The sequence below is a fragment of the Papio anubis genome, chromosome 13 (assembly GCF_008728515.1).
Source record: "Papio anubis isolate 15944 chromosome 13, Panubis1.0, whole genome shotgun sequence".
Taxonomy (NCBI): Eukaryota; Metazoa; Chordata; class Mammalia; order Primates; family Cercopithecidae; genus Papio; species Papio anubis.
Window position 1 is genome coordinate 43,939,697 of NC_044988.1, and position 17,715 is coordinate 43,957,411.

The window sequence follows — 17,715 nt, forward strand, 5'->3', positions numbered from 1 at the left end:
CCACCACAAAGAGTTGTGATGCCTGAGCACCGCTGCAAAACTGTAAAAAGAAAGCTGAAATGATACGCATTTGAGATAAGCAAAATCTTTCTTATAGTCTTAAATTTGTGATACCATAACGTGCTTTTGATTATATTGATCATGAAACCACATTCTACTGAAGACAATTTCACAATAACACTGATTTAAATGATCTTTGTAGCATTTCAACATGTAATTTTTATTTTAATAAGAATTAAGAGTATCATGAAATTATGCAAAGAAGTCACAATATTAAAACTCCAAAAAGTTAGGAAATCATTACTATCAAATGGGACTGACAACTTCACTGTACACCAAAGAAATGTACTTAGAAATAATCAGAGTTGTGTCTTATTAGCTTTTCTCCACGTACCGTAGTTGCTGGAAATATTCGTGAAGGATGGACTCTTCTATTCCACTGATACAAAAATCTCTAAAAATAATGTTTTTGTAGAATATATAAATTAATAGAACATTTTTATGTATAAATTTTATATACCTATATAAATTGTATATTTTCTTTGGTGCTTCTTTTTTAATTAGAGAAGTTATGGCATTTATATTTATTTTACAAATCTGGCAGATTTGACTAACAGTCTCCTTATTCTTTGTGAAATGTGTCTTGTCCTTCAGGGTTTGAGCATCGATCCTTTTAAGCATGAAGAAACCTGAAACTAGATAGTGTGAGAGCAATTAGTCAACCAGTCTGCCTGCGACCACAGACTCGGGGAAGGCAGTTAGACAAAAAGTAAAAACAGATGAGTTTGGCTGAGTACTGATATTGCTTTGAAGGCTACGCTGAAGTTTTTTAGTTTTCTAATTATCTAGTTAATAAGACTGCCAACAAGGAAAACATGTCTGATTTGATGCAAAGAAAAAGAAATACATGTCCAAAAAGTTAAAACTGCTAAATGAAATACAACAAATAAAGTATACTTTGACATTTCATACACCTAGACTTGCAAAGAATGAAACCTGACACATTTCCCTCATAGCAGCATTTTTTACAGTTTGTAAAGGTATTCAATTGCCTTTAGAATTATAGATTGAGCAAAATCACATAGTTTCCTTAAAACAACCCAATCAGTTATCCTTTCGTGAAATTAAACCTTTGATAAGTATATTTTTAACAAATTGGGAAATTTCATCACTGGATCATGAGGTATTTATAAAATCAATTATTTATTAAAAAAAGATGCCGGTGCAGTGGCTCATGCACATAAACCCAGTACCTTGGTAGGCCGAGGCAGGCAGATGGCTTGAGTCCAGGAGTTCGATACCAGCCTGGGTAACATGGCAAAAACCTTTCTCTACAAAAAATACAAAATTTAGCTGGGTGTGGTGGTGTGTGCCTGTAGCTCCAGCTACTAGGGAGGCTGAGTTAGGAGGATCACTTCATCCTGGGAGGTCGAGGCTACAGTGAGCCATGAACGTGCCACCACACTCCAGCCTGGGCAACAGAGAGAGACCCTGTCCCCCCCAAAAAAAAAGAAAGAAAGAAAGAAAGAAAGAAAAGAAATGAAACGAAACAAAAAGAAGAGAAAAGAAGAGAAAGGAAAGGAAAAGAGGCCAGGCACCATGGCACACGCCTATAGTCCGGACACTCTGGGAGGCTGGGGTGGGCGGAGCACTCGAGCTCAGGAGTTTGAGACCAGCCTGGGCAACATGGCAAAACCTCATCTTAAAAAAAGAAAAATAATTTTAAAAAAAGAAAATAAAGGAACCTAGAAAAATATGTCTGTTCTTCAAACTTTTTACTTAGTCACCTTCACAGTTTCAAAAGTAAATTGATACACATTTTTAGGTATAAAATTATGCTTTATTTCTCAGGCAGAGCCTGAGAACAGAGTTATGCCTTTATTCTATTGTTTTTCTGTTACTTTTTCATATTCCCCCCAGATCCTATCATCTCACCCACGATAAAATAAGAAGGAGGCTAGGTGCTCCCTCAGTGCCTCCAAGTTCCCTTTTTCCCATTTTCCCCCTCCAGAAATATGTTTCACACCTCTCATTCTACTCTGTTTCACAAATAAACTGGCTCTCTATTCCTTACCAGATCCCTATATCAAATGTGCTCTGTGGAGAGGGTTAAATCAGCCATTGGTACGTTAGCGTAAATGTAAGCCAAAGGATGTGTATTTTTAGCATTAGCATTAATTGTAGAGCTATAGACATTGTGCACTATTAAAAGTTTGTCAAATATCAGCAGAGAAGGAAGAAAGAAGGGGAGAGATGGGACCAGGAGCAACAAAGCCAAATGTAAGCTTGAGTGAGTGCCAGGGACTCCATCAGAGGTAGCCATCTTGAATATCTAATTCTGACTTTCCTCTCTGGAGACTGAATTGCAAAAATGCTTGACGAGGTCCTCAAAGCTCATCTCAGGACAGCCACATCTACTCGATGTGTGCATGGCCTCTGTGAGGTCACTGAAGTTGTCTTATGATCCAGGCTGTCCATCTCAAACCCCTCCCTGCTGGATGATCGCGATCTGCCCACGTTGGAAACAGGCAGCCTGCCATCAGACAGATGGGAGTGAGGGCACGCGGGCCACAGACCACAGAAGAGTAAGAAATATGTTTTCTGAGGCCAGTGCTCCCATCTGGGACACCAAGGCAGCTGTCTGTGCTGACCTAAAGCTAATAAGCCAGGGGTGAAAATGATGCAATTTCTAAACATGACTGGATCAAACACATCATTCCACTTTCACAAGTAACAGTGCAAACTACTCACAGGCAGAGAGGCATCATCAGAGAGAGGGACAGAGTGAATGGTTACAGTTGAGTTCCCGGTCAAAATAAAGCTAGCAGAACAAGTCAAACAAGGTCAGTGCTGTTCGTGTCTGGAAAAGCTGACCGATCAGATGGTCTTCCAAATATCCCCTCCCCTAAATCCTCCAAATATATTCTCAAGGTTTAAAACCATAAAGCCATTGCTATGCTGGTATCCATTCTGAGGTGAAGAAGTTGGTGGTAGCAGGCCTTCTGTGGGTCCATTTTGTTTAATTTCCCTTATTACATCCCCCTGAGAAGAGATGCAACCAGGATGACCACTGTTCTCATGAAATTTGGGGAATGACTCTCAGATTTGACTGGGGTGCCTGCCTGGTCTGATTTCACCATTACCACGGTGCTTTCAAGCTTTCTGCATTGCCTGGCAATAGAGTTGGCTGAAGAAGCTGCCATCTGTCATGGCATTTAAGAGATAAAAATGGAATCATAAATAGCGCCAGCTCCTCAGAAAAAAAAAAAAAAAAAAAAAAGTCCAGCCGGCATGTCAAAATGGAGGACATTAGCATGTTCTTTTAGTACCCGGCTGCCAGCAGCTGAAGTCAGCTTGCTAATCACTCGGTGTCATCTGTCCTAGAACATGCTGCCAAATCTTTCTTCCAGGCCAGCAGCACCAAACAATGCAGGAGAAATTTATGATTCACAAAATATTTTTGCAGAAGGTAAAATCTGACTATTAAACTCCCCCATTTAATTAATGCTGCCATAGCTTACATTAAAAAGGGAAGGGGGAAAATCCTCTGCCACAGAATTTATCTCTTCTACCCAGCCAAATTCCTTGCCAAATTTAACAGCAAGCAACATAAATTTAGGTGATTAGATTGGTTGCATATATTTAATTTTTAAAAAGCACTATGATCACACTTTCATTAAAACAGGCTTTCAGCTTTGGTTTAGCGCCACTTGACAAACAACATAGCAGTCCGTGATTGGGTTAGTGAAATGACAAGATTAAAATTCGGGTCTTGGGCAGATGCTAGGCTCTTCCATTATAAATATGTAAAACTGGTGGCCAAATATCAGAATGACACATTGAGGAGGTTCCTTCGCACAAATGCATATTCTCCACAAATTTTTGGTACAACGAGGTATAATGGAAAGAACCTTCCACTGGAAATGAGCTCTGAGCCCCAAATTCAGCAGTGATACTCAGTTATATCAGTTTAGGTGACTTCCTTTGCCTCTTGGAACCTTGGTTTTCTCATGTGTAAAATGGGAACACTACTGCATCTCTCGCAAGGTGATGGCATAAGGCTTAAGAAAAATAACGTACAAAAAAGAGTCCAGGACATTCTCTGGTGCATTGCAGGTGTTCAGGCAATGCTAGATTTCCTATGTGTAAATAAGGGATTGGACCAAATCAGTGCTTTTCAGCCTTTGTTGTTTATTTTCTCCCTAAAACCTTGTTTCCTAATCTTGAGTAATTGACATCATATTTTTGTCATATGCCTGTACTATGTGTACTCTTATTATTTACTAGTTTGCTTTCTATCAATTCAATTTTTAACTTGAATCAATGTATTTGGTTAAAAGGAAACCTTTTAACTACTAAAAACTGAATATTAGCAAGCACAAAAAATTTGCTTTCTTATATTTAGTTTTACAGTATTTATAGTATTGTTTTTAGTGTCAACACTCACACACTCACACACAACACACATACCTAAGTTCCATCAGTACATGGGGCTGAAGGCCCCAGAACCTCAATCTCTGGGAGGCCCTAAAAAGGCTTCTATAAATTCTTTTTTTTTTTTTTTTTTAAGATGGAGTTTCACTCTTGTTGCCCAGGCTGGAGTGCAGTGGCGCCATCTTGGTTCACTGCAACTACTGCCTCCCGGGCTTAAGCGATTCTCCTGCCTCAGCCTCCTGAGTAGCTGGGATTACAGGCACCCGCACCACTCCCAGCTAATTTTTTGTATTTTTACTAGAGACAGGGTTTCACCATGTTGACCAGACTGGTCTCGAACTCCTGACCTCAGGTGATCCACCCGCCTTGCCTCCTAAAGTACTGGGATTACAGGCGTGAGTCACCACCCCAGCCTCAACTTCCATAAATTCTTGAGGCTCCTCAGAACATATTCAGAACAACAGACTGGACCAGACCGTTGATGGCTAGTCCTGATTGCATTAGAATTACCTGAAGATATCTTTCAAAAATACAGATTTCTGGGCCTGAGACTGGACTTACCAAAGTTGCCTCTCTGGGGTAAGGCCCAAGAATATGCATTTTGTAGTTCTCTCTGGCAATTATCTGAGGATCTAGAAATGTAGAAATTCCTGGGATAAATGATTTCTAAAATGCCATCTAATAAGACTTTTTCTAGATGCAAATTAGGAAATTTTTACAGTATTGCCAATCCTTACATACGGAGGTTTTGTTTTTTATTCTCACCATTCGATTAATATCTAACCTTCATTTCTCAATATCTTTATGCATTCAGTCCTGTGTTCTCCAGCAAGGTCACTGGTTTCTTCAAGACAGTCACTAATGTCTTCAGCAGACTGTCCTGTAGGCATTGACAGAGGGAAGCAGGAAAGGAAAGAAGCTAGAAGTTCCAGAAATGCATGTAAAATTAAAAGCCCTGGATCTGATACTAACGTATTAAGCCAAGAAGCACCCAGCCTCCATTAGCAAACAGGAAAAAATGAACAATCATTGCTCCTCTTGGTAACTCCTTTCCTCCTTCAAGATCATACTTGGTGTTTTAAAGATTGGAAGTAAGAAGGTCGTCAAGGAAAGAACATAATGACAACAACAATGACAATAATAGTAGTAGCTAACACTTACTTAGTTCTTCCTATGCACCAGGTGTTGTTCTACTAATACTTTACATGCATAAGCTCATATAAACCTCCCACAACCTTGTGAGGCAGGTGCTATGAGTATCATTCCATTTCACAGAAGAGGAAACAAGAGCACAGGAGGTTGTGTAACCTGATGAAGGTCACAGAGTTGTGAGTCACTCACGTAGTTCTTGCCCCCAAGCCTGTATCTTAACTTCACTACCCCACCTCTCAAACAAAAGAGCCAGCTTGAAAAGGAATCCCCACATCTCACGTTTTAGTGAATGCTTAGCAACACTCAAAGACTGAACTAGTTAAAATATTGATCAATTAAATGATTACCTGCTTGTTAAAGGACATTTATCAAGAGAAAAAAATAAGAGATTAGTTCCAACTTTCTGAGACTTTTTGTTTTGTTTTGTTGGATTATCCAAATCAGCTTTCAAAAATCATTTTAATGCTAAAAAGGTGAGCAGCATCCTCTTTACTGACATTTAACCAGTGTTTATCAGAGCAGACATATTGAATTTAGATAGGTAAAAGTAAGATAGAGGACAGTGATATTTGAACATGGGTGTAACAGTGATACTTGATAGTTTATGGGAACCTATTGAATAATATAGGAGTATGCTCCGTTTATGTTATTTTATAGTGCTCTTTAGAAGACTGTATTGTGACATGGTGAAAATTACACCAGGAGCCAAAAGTGTGGGTGTACAATAGACAAACCAATGCTCTCCAGGCCTCCTTCTGAATTGACAAAAACTCAAAACTGGATTGTGCACAATGGTTCGCTCAAAGTCCAACATTTCCCAGTCCTCATGCCCGGCCTGGGGATCTGTGTTTCTCACCAGGACCTCAGGTTCAGCCAGCTTTGAGAGCTGCGAGATTATAGATCTTCTAGAGTTGCTCTTGCTTTATGTGACTTGAAACAAATTTCCATATTTTAAATGAATGTAGATTTTCATTAATGTTGTATCTTTGCCTTTTCACCAGATTGTTATTCATTCCAATGATTTATTTGATACAGAATTCTGGAACAGGTGCGCAGCCCCCAATTATAACATTGTTTCTGTGGGGAAATATGATCTACTTTATGACAACATGATTTATGATATAGTTACCAGAACACGTTGTGTCAAAAGGCAGTGTCTGCTTATGCCAAATGTTTACTAATAAATGCCTTTTCGTCAGACAGAAAAACATACTCCAAAAAGAGGGAAATTACTTTTCCAGGTCTATCTTTAGCTGGGAGCCTCAGCTTTTCACATTTCTCCTCGTAGCAGAACTTGCATAAAGATCTGTTTACTGTGTTTATTTTTTGATAACAGGCCCGAATTTCTTGCTTTGCTGCTGTCATTTTAATTGTGTGTCTTCACCTTACATACAACAAGGCAGTAAAAGAAAAACACAGCTGCACCAGAGCTGAAAAATGACTCATTTTTTTCTCCTTTTCTATCCTTTGTTTAAAAAAACAAATTTCATTCTATATATTTAAGGTATACAGCGTGATGTTGTAAGATACACATATTTTGTAAAATGGTTACTATAGTGAAGCATATTAACAGATCTCCTTTTCTGTAAGTATTAATCCAAAGAAGGGGTTTGAAAAATTTCCATGGGGCTCACCTGAATCTGTCACTGGAGACAGTCACCTTGCTCTTGTGCACATAGCAAACGGTCTGCCCCGCTATATCCATTTGGCTGAAGCTTGTAATGGGAACTCCAGGATAGTGAACATATTCGACCTGACCATATTGTGGAGGGGAGGTAATGACATAGAGCAGTTCCTCAGGCTTGTCTGTTCCATCCACAGCCAGGAGAGTGGTGGTTGTTAAGAAACCTCTGTCACCTTTAGACACCACGAGTGGTTTTGTAAGGATGACAATATCACCTACATGACATAAGAGGTTATGGTCAAGAATCGTATCAAAAAATATATTGTGTCCAAGGCAAAGGCTGAAGACAAAGGCCAAAACTGTGCAAAAATCAAAATTAATATGACATAGAAAGGTTTATATAACTATTATGAATAAAAATAATTAACCAAAAGACATGAGCAGATATTTCACAGAAGAAGAAATTCACATGGCCAGTAAGGATATTTTCAAATGCTCAAGCTCATTAGTAATTATGGAAATACAAATATCATGATAAATTGTCATGTCATAACTTTTTGATTGGCAAGGATGTAGAAGCCTGACTGTACAAAGTGTTGAAGAAGACATAGATCAAGAGAGTCATGCATACAATTTTGGGAAGACTGTAAATTGGTACAAGATTTGGCATTATTTTGTAAAGAGTCGAATGTTCACATATGCCTTGACTCAGCAATTCCACCCCAGCTATGTACTTCAAAAAAACACTTGCCCTGCTACCCTTGGAGACATGCACCCAAATGGTCATTGCAGTACTGTCTGTAATTGAAAGCATTACACACAACCCAAATGCCTTTGCGAAAAGTGAATGTATACACAAACTGTGTTCTATTCATACAACTGAATTTCATGCAGTAGTCAAATGAATGAACTACAGCTACATGGAACGACACAGATGTAGTATATTAACATTCATTAGTTATATGAGCAAGCTGAGAAAACGATAAAAGTAAGAAAATAATACAAAATTTAGAACCATATTTTTTTCTGGAGAAGGTAGGAAGATGTCTATTATTAATATTCCAGTCCTTCAATTGTGTGGTAGTTGCACAAATGTTCATGATATATTTTTTAAATGTATATTTATACAACCATATTCATATCAGGATTGCTCACAATAGCCAAGAGATGCAAACAACTCAAGTGCCTCTCAACAGATGAGTAGATAAACAAAATGTGGCATATACATACACTGTAATACCACTCAGCCTTAAAAGGAAAGGGAGTCCTGGCACATGCTACAACATGCATGAACCTTGAGGACATTATGCTAAGTGAAGTAAGCCAGTCATGTAAAGATATATACTATATGATTCCACTTACATGGAGTACCTAGAGTAGTAAAACTCATAGAGACAGAACATAGAACAATGGTTGCCAGGGAGGGGGAGGTGAGGAATCATTATTTAACGGGTATAGACTTTTAGTTTTCTGAGATGAAAAAATTCTGGAGATTGGATGGACAACAACATGAATATATTTAACACTATGAACTGGTACACTTAAAAATTGTTAAGATGGTACATTTTGTATAATGCGTAATTTACCACTATTTTTTTTTAAATGTATGACTGAGGAAGGTAGAAGTGGGTCACACATGGACCAATGATGCAGTTTCACAAACTAGGGATTATAATTGAATTTTGTTCACCTGAGGCCCATTACAAAGTGATCATATCTCAAATACAGAGCTTCTACTCTGTGTCAGGTACAGAACGTTCTTGTGAGGTATTGTCTTATCATATCCCCAGATTATAAATGAGGAAGCTAAGGTATAGAAATGCTGACTTATCTGCTTATGGTCACACTATTAATAAAACATTGAGTGAGAATTTGTACTCAAGCCATCTGAGTCCAGAGCACAGGCTCTTAGACACTGCATTATTTTGTTCCATGTTTTTAATATCTAGGGAGCTCTTGTGAACTAATACTAAAAGGGTGACTATCCAAAAAGAAAAACACGTGATGTAAATGCCAAGCCATTTCTGAATTTAAAAACATAGTGGCCAAAAATTTTTTTTTTTTTTTTTTTTTTTTTGAGACGGAGTCTCGCGCTGTGTCACCCAGGCTGGAGTGCAGTGGCGCGATCTCGGCTCACTGCAAGCTCCGCCTCCCAGGTTCAGGCCATTCTCCTGCCTCAGCCTCCGAGTAGCTGGGACTACAGGCGCCCGCCACCACGCCCGGCTAGTTTTTTGTATTTTTAGTAGAGACGGGGTTTCACCATGTTAGCCAGGATGGTCTCGATCTCCTGACCTCGTGATCCGCCCGCCTCGGCCTCCCAAAGTGCTGGGATTACAGGCTTGAGCCACCGCGCCCGGCCCCAAAAATTTTTTTTAAAGATATTCAGTCTCATGAGGAAATAAGAAATACAAATAAACCATCAAAGTGGTACAATTTTAACCAGTGGTTCCCAATGACAAGCAATTTTGCTCCCCAAGGGACATTTGGCAATGTCTGGAGACATTTTTGGTTGTCATAACTGGGAGTTGCTACTGGCTTCTAGAGGGCAGAGGCCTGGGACGCTGCTAAACATTTTGCAATGCACAAGGGAGTCTCCTGCAACAAAGAATCCTCCATCCCAAAATGTCAATAGTGCCTTGATTGGAAAACACTGTTTCAGATTACTAAATTGGTCTTTTCATATACTATGCTTTTATCTCAAAATGCTATGCAACTTCAGTCCTACACAGAATCAAAGACCATTCTAAATTTAAGTCAAAACCTTAGCCACAGATGCTACAGAGAGAAGCAAGATGAATACGTCAAGGAAGTAAGAAGAATGAATTAGGTGGGGGAAACAAAAAGCACCCAGGAGAGGTTTCACCAGGAGCAGGAAATGGACCTGAGGGGAGGAAGAGCAACCGGCTCTTGCCTTGATGCAATTTTTCAGCACTGTAAGGGCAGAGTATAGGTTAGAGTCAACTATAGACAATGTCCTCCTAAACTTATCTGAAAGATCTCAACATCATTTCTGCCACTGTGCAAATCAGAAGACACAGCAACACAGCAATTGGGAAGCTTAATGTTATTTATAATAGCTCCCAAATGGAAACAGCCAAATGCTCAATTTTAAGGTTGTGATTAAATCTAACTCTTCAGTACAGTCTTGTTTAGAGATAAACAATTATGGCTACAAAGTTATGCAGCAACCTGCAAAAACTCATGTTAAGTAAAAAAACAAAACAAAACAAAACAAAAAAACTGTACAGTGACAAAACACCACTTTGTAAGAGGAAACAAAGAAGAAAAATTTTGAACTGAAAATATTAATAGGATAATGTGTCTACTTGGTATACGTTTTCAAAAATCCTTTTAGAAAATAATCACATGTCAATTGCAGCACAGTCTGGCAATGCAATGGCCAACTTTATTTCCTTTCTTCTTGGGTGCAAAGCTAAAGTTTCTATTGCCCAGCCTCTCTTAATGTGGCATGTGACTGTGATTCAGCCACTGGAATGTGTACAAGAGAGGTACACAACCTTCACACCTAGTGCATGACATCCCCTAATTTTCTTCCATATCTCACTTCCTGAGTGACTCTAAGGCCTTCAGAGTAAGGGAATGTCTAGATATAAAGAGTTCCTAGATGACTATGTGGAACAGAGCTCTCCTATATCACTGTAAAACTGTGTTGTGCTGAGCCAATGAGAAGGTGGCCTACTCTGATATACTAGTTGTCTGCCCTAATATATTACTTGTATTACATTTTGCCTGGATATATATTTATGATGAACATAGTTGTTTTGCAGGGAGAAATAAATGTGTACAGTAACATCTAGCTTATCTGAAGTCACTTATTAGACTTTTTTAAGGAACACATTTACAACCAGGAAATAAGCAAATAAAATATATTATTATATAGCTCAAAGTAAACACCTCAAGATCAAACTGAATTAATTTTTTAAAACTTTAGAGCAATTATAATTCTGCCACACAAAAAGCAAGATTTTTTTTTTATTATTGCATTTAAGCATTCAATTTACCTTTGAGCTTCCTGGCAGCTAAGGCAAAAAAGAGAAGCATTCAGTCAACTAAGCATGTACTGAGGATCTAAGATTATGCTTCATCCTGGGACTATCTAGATCCTGGGATAACACAGATGAATGAGATATGATCCTCACATAAGCTGAAGCAAAATTACAGGGTAGTAACAGTTGGGTATCAAGAGCTTCTACTCTTCCTTGCTGAGCTTTTTAAAAAAACTCTCCTCCATCTACCATTTAACTCTCCCCCATTCACCATGTATACAACTCATTCTGCTTAATTAACTCACAAGAAGCTTATCTTATAGTGTCTTTCCCTGTCCCTAAAAAGTATATGTTAGCACTTTCAAAGTGAAAGAAGCAACAACTTCCAGCCTTTCTAATGACAAAGTTTATCTTTATTGTTTTTAAATTTTAAAATATATTTTTCGTTTATTGAGAAGTACTTTTCCTTTGAAACTCCATTTTCCAGTGATAGATCACTTCCTGAAGATAAAACTAGAGTTACACATCAATTAGGTAAAATTTTACTTAAAGCAAAAAAAAAAAAAAAAAACCTAACAGTTAAAGTAGCCTGTATAGCCATATTGTATGCAAAGCTGAATTTCCAATAAACTTTAAAAAATAATGAATGGATTGGCTACTTCTGTGAACCTCATAGGTCCCAGGCAAAGCAGGTGAGAAGCCAAAGGATCTAAACATAAATGATAGAATTTCAAAGATGAAGAGTGGCAGGAAAAAAGGAAAGAAGGGAGGGAAAGAGAGAGAAAGAAACAAATGTGGAATACTTATACCAGTTAGCAAAGTTGATCCCAGTAAACCTTGGTAGACACGCTTTTTACCTTTTTCCATGTCCTTGATGGTGATTTGACAGTCAAGAGCAGGGGACCTGTTGTCGCCATCCCAAAGGTAGAAGGTGAAGCTATCTCGATTCTGGGAATCCATTGCCCCAGTGTGTGTGTATCTCAGCAAGTTCAGATCCACTTCCTCCTGAGTACACTTCATGCCGGGGGAGAGAGGAACCCAGTCCCTCCCTATCTGGAAGGAGCCAGAGTTAGTCAGCTGCTCATGGTTCCCCCCCACCCAAAGTATGTTAGTGGACATTTTCTGTATCCCCTAAAAACCTCCAATACAAATAATATTTCAGGGAAATTCCAGATTACTTTTTGCCATTCTACCTGACTTTTTTCTTTTCAAAGAAATATATTAGAATAATTTGAGAACTTGGAAAAACACTGGCTTCAACCAAAGGGTTTCAGACAAAGTCAAACAATACAACAGCATTGTTACTTCCAAGGTATTTATCATAAGCAATCATAGCTGATTAAATATTCCAATTAATGAGAGCAGGTGGGTAATCGAGCTCTTGGAATGGATTCTTTAGAAATTAAATGTGTTTCTTTTAGAGTTTCCATTTTTTAGTTCTTTTCATTGTTCAACTAATCAAATACATTTTTTCATATCAAATACATTTTTTCAATAATGACTCATTACTAGGCTTATCTGAAGCAGACAAAACAAAAATAGAACAGATGCATTTACTCCCCAGTATGTTTCCAGCCTTAGTAAAGAAAGAAAATGATGGGGATCACTATCACTCCCTACATTTATATCCTAAGTCATCAAAAAATATGAACTGCAAATATCATATATTATTTTTATCAGAATCTTCTAAAAGCCAACATTATTTAAGCATATATTCTGTAGGGAGCTTGATGCAGAAATTATGGCATTTTGAATTTAAAAGGTTCTTATGCTGAGGGGGGTGGCTAAGAACTGAGAGTAGTAGAAAAATGTAATCATAAATCTTTATTAACTTATTAATAATCCTATTATTATTCATTTATGATACACAGCTTTCCCTGGGAATGGCTCATAAAAAGTCATTAGATATAATTTTTTAAAAAGTCATCTTAACATTTATTATATGATATTATCTTGTGGTTTTACTGTCTAATTTAAGAGTCTAAAACAGAAATGTAAATCATTTACTTTTTATTCCCCTTGATACTTTGGTCTCAGACTTTGCCCATTTGAACCTAAACAATAAGGGTTCTGGTACAGCAAGGGGAGGTGGGACTGCGGTGGAATGAAGACACTAATCTTTCATCTTTTAAGTTCATGTCAGATAGAACACAGATTTCCAGATTCCACAGACTCCCAGTTCCTGGCAAAAGAGCTTTGTCCTCCTCTCTTCCCATTGTGCTACCACTTGCCTTTATGTCATTCTACTTGATAACGTTTCTTTCTCTTTAATACGTTTATCCACCTGATATTTGTAGACTTATGTTCTGCCCTCATGCTCACTGGATGGAAGTTAATTACATCATAATAATTAAGCTAGTGTTTCTTTCCATAAGATCTATTTGCCAATATAATTTTTAAAACAGACTCTTTCAGGTTTTAAACGGGAAAGCCTGCAATTCTATTTCACATTTTCCCTTTTCTAATCTTGTCTAAGGAAGTAAGCACAGAAGAAGACATATTTTCCTCTCTCTTGTCTCCATGTAATTCCTTACTTGCACTCCAAAATGTTAGATTGACTTAATAGAATCATTTGAAGACCCAGAAATAGAAAGAAAATAAAAGTCAGATTCAAGATGGGGAAAACTAAGAGAAGTCAACAAGAAAACAAGAATGCTTGGGAGACTCCAGGAGGGCTGGAGTGCTGGTCCTTGGTCTTGGAAAGACTCGAAGAACTGCTAGGGAGCTGGGAGATAACTGTGTGGAGCCATACTGGGAACCTGGACCCATCTGCATTTTCACATATCCAAAACAGTTCCGTTCCCAAGCCACCCAAATGTGTGAGCTTTCACTGCATTTCTGCTTCATTACTCTTTGAAATGAAATAAGGACACAGCTGTACCTCAATTTAAATCAGTGATTGCTCTTCACTCTGATTCTCTATGGTGCCTACAATCTACGACAATCAAGCTGTTCCACATAGAATGAATTCTTGCTGCTTTTCTAGGACTGTGCCTCCATTATATGTAAAGTTAAGCATTCCATCAAATAATTGCATTGGGGACGGTTGGTGGTTGTGGTTGCTAGTCTTAATCCACCATTGAAATAAACATTTGGACTGATTACTCAACTGACCTTCTCAGGTGACTGATCTATGTAATTCACGTTGGGCTGATCCTTGGACATCATGCACACAGTATGAATCAGACTGAAATTTTGCTATTCTAGGCCTAAAGTGAAACAAGGACATTTTATCAAACCACAAAGCAAGCTATTGGGTTAGCAGTAAAACCCAGGTGACCCTACCCCTAGTATCCCTTTATTGTTTCCATGCTTATTTGCTTTCCATTAAAGCATCTAATTTTGAGAACATACACAGTTCCAGGAATGTTAATTTATGGTGTCATGCAGTTCATGGGATTCAAGTTTGGCAGTTGTTAAAATCTGTTATGCTAGCGGGATGGGATGACTCCCACATGAAGTTTTCTCCCACACTGCCTTTTTGGTCCAAGACTTTGCCCATCTGAAACTAAACAATAAGGGCTCTGGTGCTGCAAGGGGAGCTGCGACTACAGTGGGACGAAGACACTGACCTTTCAGCTTTTAAGTTCATGTCAGATAGAATACAGAACAATTTGGTATACGGTTTGTGGAGTAAGTAGTCTCCCTGGAGAAGACATAAGGATTGTCCTTGCTCAGGGATGAAGGTGAGAAGCAGAAGGAAAGAAAGATGCTCACTGTGGCAAATCATTGAGAAGGCAGGAGGTGATAATACTCAGATAATGTTTTTTTGTTGCTGTTGTTTTGTTTTTTAAGATGGGGTCTCGCTCTGTCACCCAGGCTGGAGTGCAGTGGCACAATCTCAGCTCACTGCAACCTTTGCCTCCCGGGTTCAAGTAGTTCTCATGCCTCAGCCTCCGGAGTAGTGAGTAGCTGGGAATACAGGTGCACGCTGCCACACCCAGCTAATTTTTGTATTTTAGTAGAGATGGGGTTTCACCATGTTTGCCAGGATGGTCTTGATCTCCTGACCTTGTGATCTGCCCGCCTCAGCCTCTCAAAGTGCTGGGATTCAGATAATGTTTTAACAGAGACCATTAGGGCCAGAGGAGCTAGAGGCAGCCCTCCAAGTTTCCCTGGACCTGATTGTCATGAAAAAATAATGAAAGTTTTCATTTTCCTGAGAATGATCTAGAATTTAGCTGAAATACACACACACACACACAGAGAGACTGAGAGAACAAGAGAGACTGTAGACTTGAAGGAGTTTTATAATTGAGATGATGGATGCTAAAGAGGAAAGTTACATGAATCACAAGTGAAAAATCTGGTAGAAATGAAGATACCACAAGAGATCCTGGATTATCCTCAGAAAGCAGACAGCTTGCTTTACCCCAGTAATTCCCTCCCTCAGAATTTAGGGATAATCCCACAGGAGAGGGAGCAATGAAGAATCTTAATACTTGTTGAATTTACCCCATGTTGACAAAGAAACTTTAGAACAGCATGAATTCACCCTGAACTAGTAAAATTAAATTTTCTACTTCTGGGCAAATACATAGCTATCAGAGAATAAATCCCATCACTGAAATGTATATATTGAGATTTATACCTGCTACATTAGTTTTGAAAAATAAAAGTAAAAAGTCACTAACCTTAAACTGAAGTTGCCCATTTTGGGGAAGCCTTTCAAATACATAGTAAATCTTCTCCCTGGGCGAGTCTTCATCTATGGCTGAAAGAATAGCACTGGAAATAATACGAGTTCCACCCATATTCATTGCAATTTCAGCCTTCCTGTAAAAAGAAAAATGTCTGGGTTGATATAAAAATAGAAGATATTCCTTTAGTAGGGGACACTTATATTGACTATCACAGTTCCCAATCTTCAACAATTAAGGAATGATATTGAATATTCAAAGCACTGAAGATGACTAGTGAGAGGCATGAAACAGGCTCTCTGCCCTCACACATGAAGGTCTCAAAAGACAATGGGTCAGCCCTAATGAATGTGGGAAGAGGTAATTAGGCACTTCTAATTGATTACATGTACCGAACTTTACAATTTTGTAAGTTATAATTTATTCTATAAAATGATCTTATTTCCAGTATTTCATTTTATACTCACAACAGCTCCATGAAGTAAGAGGGCTAGGTATGAGTGTTCTAACTTTACAGACAGAAACTCAATTAAAGAGATTCAATGACTGGCCTACAGATGTCCCAGTGCCATTGATGATATGCCATTCTGAGGTAATCTAGGACTCTCTAAATTACTCTTCCTCTTCTAAGTAATGTTCTGGGCAGTATGTGTTCTTGTTGCAGATTCATCTTTTCCCAGTGTTACAGATGCCAGGTCAGCTCCTGTCTTCTCGAACAGTAGGCTGGGGCAGAGCCGCTGCTGTGGTTTCTGCAGGTCCTTTACTGTGCGGAGCTGCAGCCTTCACAGCCTCTATGGCCATTGTCCCTGGTCTCGCCAAAGTGAGATAGGGATCTCTTTCCACCAGTGTTTCTAGCTCTCAGTTGTGGTCTACTCATGAAGCCTAACTCTGTCCAACTTTACAGCTTAGTTTCTGAGAAAAATCAGGATGCCTGAATTTCTCTGGATTCAGATAAAGGACATTTGAGAACCAGCAACTGGCATCAACAGTGTTCCGCTCCTCTGCAGAGATGCCAAAACCTGAACACCTCAGTTCCAACAACTTTCACTCAGGGTGAATATCTTGCTTCCCTCGCAGTGGGAGGTGACTTCTGCACATCTCTTTACTAGAGAATGGGAATCCCATTATTCCAAAAAGCTAAGCAATCAGTTGGTTGAGGGCTTATGGAGATTAGCGGTTAGATAGATTAATCAAAACAGGAAGCCAATATGATTAAGAAGATGAAGAGTTTGGTAGGAAGAATTCAGAATTAAATTTCTGGTCAGAATGAAATTTTTGGAATTCAGTGTCAGAATTCAATGTCTGGAAGCCGAGAGAGGACAAGGTGTGTCATAATCTAGGTTACCTTAAAGGGACCCTAGGACAAGGACGGTAATTTATTTGTGAAGTGATTCCAGGAGGCAGGAGAGAGGGAGTAGGAGAGAAAGGGAAAGAGAAAAAGGCAACAAAGGGTGTTTTACTGCTATGGGGAATTGGGGCTCAATCCTGCTGGGTATCTTGAGGAACCACATACATGCAATTCAAATTGTGCTCCTGATGGACAGGAAGCTGGAGCATTTATCTTATCTACTAGCTCCCAAGGTTAAAGGCTGTCCCCAGAGTGCTCTCCGCTGAGCCTGGACATGGGCTGCATGAAAGCCCTGAGGCAGAAAAGTAGAGTAAGGCACTGTGGACACCTGAGGTGGGACACTGACATGGCACATTCCACCACGATCAGGACCAGAATCAGAGATCGGCTGAGGGGCTGTGACCTGCAGGACCCAAAGCATCCTCTACAGTAGCTAAAAGGAATAGCAAAGAAATGGTGTTACATGCTCTCAAAGAGTCCAGGAAGGTTAGAAGAGCCATTAGACTTGGC

General features: G+C 38.9%; 1 protein-coding gene across 17 annotated transcripts in view; it reads right to left on the reverse strand.

Moving 5' to 3' along the window:
- FREM1 (FRAS1 related extracellular matrix 1) overlaps positions 1–17,715 on the reverse strand; it is a 175,383-nt gene that overhangs the window by 43,314 nt on the left and 114,354 nt on the right. For 9 of the 17 annotated variants that reach the window (XM_031654249.1, XM_031654248.1, XM_031654247.1 and 6 more), the window contains 4 exons: positions 15,852–15,993; positions 12,075–12,270; positions 7,221–7,485; positions 395–454 (listed from right to left, as the gene is read on the reverse strand). In XM_031654249.1, the coding sequence (XP_031510109.1) occupies positions 395–454; positions 7,221–7,485; positions 12,075–12,270; positions 15,852–15,993 (663 nt within the window). Of the gene's footprint in view, positions 1–394; positions 455–7,220; positions 7,486–12,074; positions 12,271–15,851; positions 15,994–17,715 lie in introns of those variants that run through there. The other 8 variants (XM_031654251.1, XM_031654254.1, XM_031654253.1 and 5 more) reach the window with 6 other exon arrangements.